The sequence below is a fragment of the Aythya marila genome (assembly GCF_965140915.1).
Source record: "Aythya marila genome assembly, chromosome: 1".
Taxonomy (NCBI): Eukaryota; Metazoa; Chordata; class Aves; order Anseriformes; family Anatidae; genus Aythya; species Aythya marila.
This window is the reverse complement of record NC_139042.1, coordinates 29,970,315-29,981,014: the sequence shown is the minus strand read 5'-3', so window position 1 is coordinate 29,981,014 and position 10,700 is coordinate 29,970,315. Positions and strand designations below refer to the sequence as shown.

At 40.1% G+C, this 10,700-nt stretch overlaps 1 protein-coding gene across 4 annotated transcripts in view; it reads right to left on the bottom strand.

The window, feature by feature from the left end:
* Positions 1-4,884: 4,884 nt before the first annotated feature.
* ZC3H13 (zinc finger CCCH-type containing 13) overlaps positions 4,885-10,700 on the bottom strand; it is a 47,134-nt gene continuing 41,318 nt past the window's right edge. For 3 of the 4 annotated variants that reach the window (XM_082775173.1, XM_082775174.1, XM_082775176.1), the window contains 4 exons: positions 10,425-10,580; positions 9,327-9,527; positions 5,973-6,136; positions 4,885-5,367 (listed from right to left, as the gene is read on the bottom strand). In XM_082775173.1, the coding sequence (XP_082631299.1) occupies positions 5,197-5,367; positions 5,973-6,136; positions 9,327-9,527; positions 10,425-10,580 (692 nt within the window). In that variant the 3' untranslated portion in view covers positions 4,885-5,196. The remainder of the gene's footprint in view (positions 5,368-5,972; positions 6,137-9,326; positions 9,528-10,424; positions 10,581-10,700) is intronic. The other variant, XM_082775175.1, reaches the window with a different exon arrangement.

Genomic DNA, 10,700 nt, shown 5'->3' with positions numbered 1-10,700 from the left:
AGGGAGCCCTGATTTATGTGAAGATGTCATCAGATGGCACCCTCTATTTTTTGTGCGTGGTTATGAACGCGGCGTTAACCATATCAAACAACAAGCCAGGACCGTGCATCACACACCACACATTAGAGGCTACTGATGAATAAGTGAGGCAGTCTTTATAATTTGTGCACAAAAAAAAAAAAAAAAAAAAAAAAAAAAGTGGTTTAGATTATAGCAATAAAAATGTAAATTAAAGGGATGAATACAGCAAACAGATTATGCTATCATTCCAGAGCAGACAGCGGAGAAGTCACAGTTGCCCATTTATGTTTTGACAGTTCATGCATCAGATGAGACTTGCAGAGAGGGGTACCACTCTTTAGGGGAGGCAGAGAGCGGAATAGACACTGCTAAGTGTGAATTTAACAGCGCATTTATTATTTGGGCAACTCGCTCTTCGATAAGTTGGCAAGAACGCCTTTTGAATAAAGCAAAAAAAATAAAAAAATAAATAAAAAAATCAGATTATGCTGGAAATATGCTGCAGTCAGGCGTGTTGGCTGTCAATTTGCACGTCTCTTACAGTGGCCATAGCCAGACAGCTCAAAGGAATATTCAGAAGCCATCAAACGTGGCTTTGAGTACCGGGAGTTTGCAATGCCCAGAGCCTTCCCCTGTGTGTACAAACACAGAAAGACAGTGAGAGGGTTGAGACACCATCAGTTTACCTCCCAGGAACAACTCCACGTACTTACAGCATGCTCGATCCCTTTGGAAACCTTGCTAAGTTCCTGCAGCCTCCTGCAGCACTGAATTGTAAGCCTGATTAGGCACCGTAAGGAGAAGGAGAATTTCTGTTTTGTTATTCAAGCCTGCCAGCTTTTAATTTTAGTGAATACGGCTCTGTCACATGGAGCAGGAAAACAGTATCTCCCATCCTACTTTTTCTGGTCCACTGTTTCATACATTTTAATCATATCTGCTCTTACTCCTATCTCTTCTGAAGTCCCAAGAATTTTAATAACTTCGATATGAGATCTTCCGACTTCTCAGCTGTTTTGCAATAAGCTTTCCCGAACTAGGAACCTATCCATATAACATTTTTCTACCTTAGTATACATTATATTTTTCTGCGTATTTTTCTATTTTTGGCTTTACGCGTTTCTCTTTACACCAGGCTGAGGCTTTCTGTGATCTGTAGGTTTCCTCCTGGCATGGATTGTGCTAACTTAGGGCAGCGTGAGGTGTGGAAGTTGCTCAGATCTTCCCCTTCAGCGACGTGTCAATTTGCACATCGTGATGCTGACTGGCAGAAGGATGTGAGAGGAGCCAAACGAACAGGCCACATGGCAGCAAACGAAGCTCCTCGTGTTTTTCTCCCATTTTAACTGGGATTTGCCAGCTTTTCCCATCCTCCCCCTGTCAACTCCTTCCCAAAACTGCAAACGCACTTGGAGGTCACCCGCTGTGAGCTGGCTGTACAGCGATGAGACTTGATCATTTAATCCTCTGTTTTACCTTCTGTTTCCCTGTTAAAGAAATGACATGAGTTAAAAAATATCCTTCGCCCACTACAGCTTAATTTCTCCAAGTAACCTCGTGCAAGACATCCCAAAGTCCTCGGCAGCCTCTTGCTGATGCATTTTTGGGAGCACACAAGAAGTGGACAGAGGAATGCTTGTCCAAGACAGTGGCAACCACAAGTTTGTCTCATGCTGACACAAAGCAACTTTGCAGCTCGGGAGGAAGGTAAATCTTGCATGCACCTATGGGGTCCTTTGGGGGTTTCCAGCTTCCACCTTAAAGGCAGATATGGGCAACTTAGGTTCACATTCTTCCAGTTTTTCTCATTTCTCACTTGCCCATATTTTATTTTATTTTATTTTATTTTATTTTATTTTATTTTATTTTATTTTATTTTATTTTATTTTATTTTATTTTACTTTATTTACCCAATTCTGCTCAATTTCTACTACTCCCTTCTCCCCCTAATTTCTACTACTCCCTCACTCAGGTACTTCCCATACTGTGTCCCAAGAACCCCTCATACACATAATAGGCTCAAACAGCAAATCTAATCCCAAAGTAAATTAAAAAGGGGTTTTCATTCCCACTAAACCCATAAGCTTTCTTAAAACCCACTTCAATACCTGTTACTCCAACAACCCCTTGTTTAGGAACCGTGTTCCCAACCAACACAACCCTTTCCCACGTGAATGCCCCCTTAAAATCCGGCAACACTTCGGTTTGTACCTCAGCAGTTTGCTCTAGCACGCCTTCCAACACTTCTGTCTTTCAAAACACAACTTCATTCCTCAGGAAAAAGCCAGTCTGTGGTAGGCACATCCCTGACAGTGACTGCTGATATCAAGAAATTAAACTCGCCCAGCACCCACTTATTTTCCCTCTTTAATCTCTTGATCTCTTACCGATAGGGTAGAAGCAATGGAACTGTCCGTTCCCGTATAACACTGCCTTCTTCCCAAAACCTTTAGTTTTACTTACTCTCTGAATGCCATTTTAACTCTTCCCTCTCCTGCACATTCCAGTTTGGGCATCAATTTTGATGGAGGCTGATTTCCAAATCCAGAAGCCTTAACTTAGTAAAATCATTTAAACCCTGTCTTCTGAGTGCACCATACAGATGGCCCAACTGAGATAATCAACTCAACAGCATCCCAAGGTACAGGCATCAGCCTCATTTGGCCCTTGAGGCTCTAAAAACCTGCCCTGCCTGGGAATTTGTCCTGGCTGCGAGAGCTGGGCACGGTGCTTCGCCTGGGTGAAAGCCTGCCTCGTCCCACCAGCTCACCTGGCAGCTTGTTCTGCATCGCCACGCTCTGTCCTGCGCCTCAGGGCTGCTTAAAACCAATTTATCAAGGAGAAATTCTCCATGTTTTCAGGCTTGGAGCTGGAGCCCCCGAGGGATGCTGAGACGCACGCAGCCTTGCCCTCGCTGCTGTCCAAAAGGTTACAGGCAGCTGTGGACCACGGCTAGAGCCTCGCAGAATAAAAACTGGACTACAGTCACTACAAAGCACCGCAGATCACATCAAAACAAAGAGGAATAAGGGGCGATTCAGTACCTTTTTGGTTTTTGTACTGTTCCAATACATGGTGGCACAGGTCAGCATTGGATTTGAGGTTGAATGGGACAGTCACTTCACAAGATACTCACCGTAGCACACCAAGCCTACCTTGTTTTGCTTCTTCTACGGCAGTCTGAAACAGTCTTCTGCAAACTAAGTGCATATATACACTCTGACTGGTTTACAGGAAAAGTGTTTAAAGTAAGCAGAGTGTAATTAAATACCCAGCAGTGAATCTATTTTGTGTACTGCAGCCTTAGACAAGGCTGCTCCCAGCTATCAAACATTTTTATGTCTTTTAGAGATGATTAAAATAGGCTGGAATGTAATTGGAAGCAATGATCTAATACTTTCAACTTAAAGGCAGCATTATTGTAGCTATAAAATAGGTGAGAATGAATTTAAATGCTGAATAGGTTTGTTAACTCTTGCTCAGTTTAAGATACTGGTGTGCTTAAGAACACATACTTCTTTTTAAAGCATGCATTAGAAACTCCAGTGACAGCAAAAACAGCCACCAAGTCTCTTAAAATGTTCAACAAGTGAAAAAACTAGGAAGATTAAGTTTTGCCTGGACCACTTAGTTTAATAAGAATCGAACCAATAGTAGAAACTTCTCACATCTTTCATATTTGAAACGGGCACATATATTGTGTGGGAACTTAGGAAATATAAATAATCCCCCCCCACACATTTTCTTTAATAACAACTATTTCAATGTAGAATAGCAAGATGTCACTGAAGTAAGAGGCATTATAGGAAAGCATTACAGGTAAGAAAGCTTTGCATGAATGTTCTGAAAAGTGAATTTGAACCAAATTGGAATTTGTATTTGGGTATTTACTTGAAGCCAACACAACTCTAAGCACCAGGCAGATGCTAGATAAGCCCATCACGTCGAACTACACACAGACAACATCCCCCTCGCTGTGTTGGTTCCAACCAGAGCAAAAGGATAAGAAGCTAGTATCAGCCAACCATCAAAAAGACTTGTGGCTCATCACTAATTTCTAACCTGTATGAGAACGGTGAAAACAAGTTGCTTTGCAGCAAGCCAGTACCAGGGTTAAGCTCTGGATTTCTTTCTCACCCTGTGTGAGCAGACTTCAACGCAACAGTTCAGGTTTAAACCTGGGACAAGTATAGAGGTGTACGCAAAGACTTAATTTAAAGTTTCAGAAGCCTCAGTTTCACATGGAGGCTTCCACAGACTACATAAAGATAGCTGACCGGCATAATCCAAAGATCCCACTAGAGATTCGCTTCTCAAACTGAAAACAATTCTTACAAAACTGAGCCCAAGCTTGATGAGTCTCCAATCAGGCCCCTGAACCTGTAACACCCAATAAAACACAACTGCTCACTGCCTTTACTGCCAACATCTGAAAACTTACCAAGTGTGAAACACCCTCAGGCTACTGCAGGAAATTGATCTGTCCTGATATGTACAGAATGTAAAGCGTGCACCAGTCTTCCTTTGTAAGCAGCAGGCATTTCCAAAATGCAGTGAGTCTCATAAATACAGACATCTAAAACTGGTCAGAAATCGCTTCCTGGAAGGTTTTTCTTTCCATCTATCACACTAGATTTTTACATCCCGAAATTATCAGAGGAAACCACTGCTAAAGATACAGACCTAGAGCTTTGTCCAAATCCAGATCCACACCAGAGGCTACTGCAATAAGGAAAGGGATTTGAAAAGCAGAGGTAGAAAAACTCCCAGGAAGCAAGCCACTTAGGAAATTCCAGACACCTGTGAAGGGTCTTCAGTGGTGGTGTACAAACCCATTTGCAATAAGGAAAGAGATACACAGACTGTTTTCTTCACTTTAATATCAGCTGGAGTTATAAACTGCTAAAACCAGACATCTTCACATTATTACACTTGATGCACCATAAAACAGGTTTTTGTTAGTGTAAGATTCATATTACAAAACTTGCAGAGAACTTCACACAGAAGTCTACTTTTTACCACTTTTATTCACAACCAAAATCCCCAATTCTTTTCTGTGTACAAACAGAGTCTTTCCTTCCATCTTCTACAGCTGCTTTCCAACCAACCAGTTCTAAACAGTACCAACACTGGGAATGGGATATCAGCTAGAAAGAACTGCTGCGGTTGTTTGCTTTAAGACACACACACTTCTTGCTGGATAGCTGGCTGTGGAATTTTACTATCCTCTGTCTTTTCTTGCCCAGGAGCCTGGCACACAGTCTTGCGTTTGAATAACCGTAGACTCAACCGTAACAAGTCACTGTCCATGGCTGCAGGATTCGTGTAAGCTTGTTTTGTTGCACCCTATTGAAATTAAAATAAAAACCAAAAAGAGTGGCTTTTAACATGCAAGCTGAGAAATTAACATCAAGTATTCTCAATAATTACAGGTTTAACGGTTTAACCATGCATATTCATTAGTAAATCTTCAAGAACTAAAGATTTTTCTACTAGCCTGCCAGAATACAAAACCTACTGTAGTATAAGAAATGGCTGAAGTATCTTTTGTTTTTGAAAAGTATCTAAGCTCTTTTAACTTGGAAGAACAGAATCTTACAATTCTTATAAAAGTACATGGACTCTTAAGCAGGAAAATTATTCAACAATTATACTTGAAAATGCATTTTAACCAATTACTTTGATTACATATTCTCTAAATGCAGAAAGCACCTCCAGAATTTAAATGCCACAATAAGGAATAGTTTAAGTCTCCATCTTAAATTAATGTCCCAGCTTAATGAAAACATAAAAACCCTACAATATTTCAATAAGTCTGTTCTCCATTATTTAAAGGACTAGATCTGCTCCAGAATAAACAATTACTGCTAAAATTACCACCCTAGACAAATGTTGTGCACAGTAGGACCTGTTTCCACATTTTAACCCAGCTCTGTAAGTGAACAACTTGCCTTTTCATTCTTCATTAGCTGCTTACGAATTGCAGAATCCCTTCTAAAGCACAGAGCTTTACAGCAAGGACCCAGATTACTGAGCAGACCCGCTCTCTCTTCTTTTCGTAGAAGTGCAGCCATGTTCAAGGCCCCCAGTTCATGTTCAAAAAGGTTTTCCGCATCTGCAAGGAAATGACATTTACAAAGATCAACAAACACATGGCATTTTGGGACAATAATATACAGCAATATGAATTTACTGGAGTTAAAAACAATCTTGCATGAGATTTAACAACTGCCTTGAAATTTTACTGTTGGTGTTTCTGCCTTTTAAATAATGCCAAGCTTTGGGGGGGAGGGGGAAGGTATTGCAGTTTGTAGAAAAAAATAAACAAATTCCTCACCATCTGAAAGTACGTATGGGTACACCTGTATGTAGCTGCAGCACGGGAAAGCAATATTGAGACAGCAATCACCAAGAGGCCTAAAAATCGAGTGGGAGCTCTGATGCAGATGACGGGATATCATTCATGATCAGACACATGGAGAAAGGTGTTTACTAGCACTAATCAAAAAGTGGTTAAAATTGTACTTCCCTACAAAGAGTAGGACTGTACCAGTGTTAAAACAGGGTTTGTATAGCTAAGTAGGAGTGAAATATACACAATAACTCTTTTATCCATGGTGGTGAACCAGGAGAACAACTGAACAGATGCTAATAAGCTACTCCCTTCCTTTAGACTCACTTAAAGCATTAGCTAATAGTACTTAAAGCAGCAACACTAGGCCTTTAATATATTTATCAGAAGAATGTGTGCAGCTAGAACACATTAACCAAAGTTGCTTTTCAAGATGGATCCTGAGGCAAGGCTTGTTCATCTTTTCTATGAAATGTTGACAAAGACCAAAAGACTGCAGCATATTGACTTACAACCAACCCTTTCACAATAAATAAGAAGATACAATATGATTGAAAAAAAGATGGTAAGTTATGCAGTTAGTAGTCCAATCCAACCTTCTGTATTTAACAAAGCACGTGGTTTTTAGCAGAGAATCGAATGCCTAACTGCAGACACCAGCAAACCTGGGGAAAATTTAGCAGCTAAAAGCAAAGACAGTAGTTTGGCAGAACACACCCAAGAGAGAGCAAGGACACCACTTTAAACCACTGAAGTTGCGATGGAGCTGAGTATGATTAGTTTTCAAAGAAGGTGAAAAGAAACAAAAACAAAAAGTTAGAAGGTATCAAGGACAGGTTAAAGAACTGCACTGAAGTTATCGAGACAACCCCAACAGACAACCAGCACAAGTGAGACACATAAAGGCCACTTCAAAGCTGACAGAAACTGCTTGTAGTGCCTATGTGCCAGGTGCTGAGCATATCTGACAACAAAATACTGTTTGATGCTCATCCTCAACTGCACACAACAGGTGAGGGAAAGTCAGATACAAATCTCAATTCCATCACATGCTACAACTGATTCTTGGTTTTCAAACGAAATGAACACAAAAATCCCAGTAATAAGCCAGCACTTCCTTTTTTTCTGCATTTCAGAGTATTACCAGGAACTACTCATCCATAAATAAGAACAAAAAAGTGAACACCAGAATCAGGAATAAAACAGGGAAACAAAGACATTATATGACCATGAAGAAATCCAGAATGAACACACTGCATTTTCACTGCAACACAAACTGAATGCCTAGCTCAACATCTTCATTTTTCAGGGCACCAAAATTTGTGCCTTGTTTTAGAATACTCACTTTGTGGCTGTGTAATCACTATACAAAGAATCATCTCACCTAACAGCAGATTACAGAGAAAATGCACACGCTTGAAAGCAATACTGGCACTTCCACATGTAGTAACTTTGATGAGTGAGAGACTGCACACGCTAAAGAGAAATTAACAGAGGCATTCAACCTTCCTTCCTCTCCAGAGCAAAGTTCTCCTGCATCTGAGCACGCTTGAGACAACCCAGAGGCAGCGCTAGAGAGACTCCTACCATCACCACTCCCCTGGACTTTATTATTTCTAGAGAAGCACGCACAGACTGCTGAGGTTATTTCAGGCAGCGTATTAAATAGCCAGGTGGATTCTGCACTGCAGCTCCTTTTGAAGTATGCAGCAAAATTAAACCTTAACGGAGAAAGACACAGTTCATGCCTTTACTATGTCAGACAGCTTGCATACTCAGGAAGATACAATAGTGCATCAATTACATCAGTTACTTAAATTCCTACGCATAAGAGCTACAATTTTCTCTTAAGCTAGAAAAATGCTAATACTGCATAGAAATAACTAAGTGTCCACTGCAAAATAGTCACTAATACCAAGCACACACCTCAAATTACACTATATAAGATGCATTTAAAATGTCTGCATAGAATTGGGCTTTAAAAGAAATGTAGGAGCACTAGCAACTGACCATGATTAACAGTTATATGTTTTTAATGACTCAAGCAAGTAGTGAAATTCATGAAGATTAACAGGGCTCGGAGAAGCAAGTTAATTTTTTTTTTTCCCTCTCTACTGCTTGAAAGCAATCTTACCGTAAGGTTAACAAGACAACTGCACAAAGGGTAACACTGCAAAGAATTAGAGTACTGTTGCAGGGTGTTTGGACAACGCTCTTGGAAATAGGGTTTGGGCTCGATGATCTTTGTGGGCCCCCTCCATCTCAGGATATTCTATGGTGTCATGTCAAGAACTAGAATTCACGGAGTTAAAACAAAAACCTACTCCCTAAGACCAAGGACTCTACAGAAACTGTTATTTCTAAGGCACACTTTTATCATATTTAGATCCTGAAGTAATTTGCATAGCGATCTTATAGAGAACAAATGTTTCATAGACCTAAGTAACAATTTTACCAAGTAAATTGTTGCAAGCAGCTCAGCTGGTTCCTGGGATGCTAAAATCAGTACCCTCTCTCACACAAAAGCCCTACTTGCCCTACGCAGCTGCAGTGAATACCACTGGTTTAGTTCTTGCCCATTCCATCCATCATGCATGTCTTAGGCCCACGTATTTTGACCCAGTGCTAGACCTGCATACTATTCATTTAATTTCTCACTTCTACTACATAATACACAAATTTCACTGAGTTCTTCATTCTGAACCAAAAGAATATTCCACTATGACAAAAAAAATAGGCAGTTTGTATAGGCAGTTAAGACCTTTCTACCACTGCTAGAATTTAAACATTAATCTGATTGATATACAGCTGTATTACATTCCTGGAATTTTTACACAATGCTCAGGATACACTTTCTATGGCCTGGAAACCTAGAATAATGAACTAGAACCCATTTCATTAAGTATCTTTACTAAGCACAAAAAGACAGTTTAAACCCTGCAGAAATAATTACCTTTAGGTTTTTCTAATACTCTCTGGCAAGTCTCTTTAATTTTGGTGAAGAGTTCTGGTCCTGCCAATCGCTTGGAAATGCCAACTCTCAACATAACGGCCCCTGGTGTGAATTTTAAGAGCGCAGCCCCAGCCTCCCGTGGTTCTTTTGGCTGCTTTGGCATAAGACTGGACCAATCGACATCGATAACATCCACAGGATCTGCAGAAATATTGACAGAAAATGAGTTACCACATCATCGTCTCCTACCACAGCTGATTAATTTCACATGCTGCAGATATCTCTGTCTCCTAAATGCAATGTACATTGGATGAACATTGTTCTGCAGTTCTCAAAGACAGCTCTTTGGACACTTCAGATAAGAACATTCAAACTCACTTTGATCAGTGCTGAAAAGGGGCATATAGTTCCTTAAAATATAAAGCTTCTTGGATTAAAATAACATTCTGTTTCACTTTGATCGTAATCACTTTGGGGAAGGCTGCTCAGACCCTGCTTAGACAGCAGATTTGGACAGAACCACTAACGTGCCACGATATATCCAAATTAAATACTTAAAAAGCTGGCAATTCAACTCTGGATGCTGCTTTTTTCAAAGGAAGGGTATATATTAGTCATTGAATAACCATACAACTGTGGGTGCGTATTTATTACATAAAATATGAACCCTGATCATACAGCCCAGGTGACCTAGAAGATTCCATGTTTCCCGGTGCATTCGGGAAGCATTCAAGCATGGACAAAAATCTATTCCTGAAAATATCAGTTCCAAATAATGATCAGCTCCAAATGGGCTAGCATTTGTAACCATTTATGTTCATTTATAACATTTATAAAACCAAAGCTGCTGCTTCTAGCTATAAACATAATAAATATTACTTCAAAATGAAGTTTCCAGAACTTTTTAGTTACCTCTGTACCTCACAGGCATACCCGACCATTACAGAAAAAATGAGAAATACTGAGGAGCACAAAAACAGTGCTCTGAATTCACAACTACTCTACATTACAATACATTTTGAGAAGGAACAAAGTAGCTTTACATGCAAACAGATCTCATCTTTATATTCAAATAAACGTAAAGGGGTTTTGTTATACTTTTACCAGGCATCTTCTCATCCTCTTGTTGATCCTCCCTCTTTTCGGCATCACCTGCCAGGATTTCATCCAGTTCATCATCACTGATTGGTTCGTATTCTCCAGCACCAGATCCCAGCGACTGAACATCATCAATCTTTGCTTCATCTTCTCCTCCTACAGACACAGATACAGACTGTAGCTTTAAAGCAATCACTCTTGTTTTTCAGACATGCTTCAAGCAGACTGACAAAAAAACCAGGGTCCATAAACCAGCTTGTTAATTTTTTTGGGTAT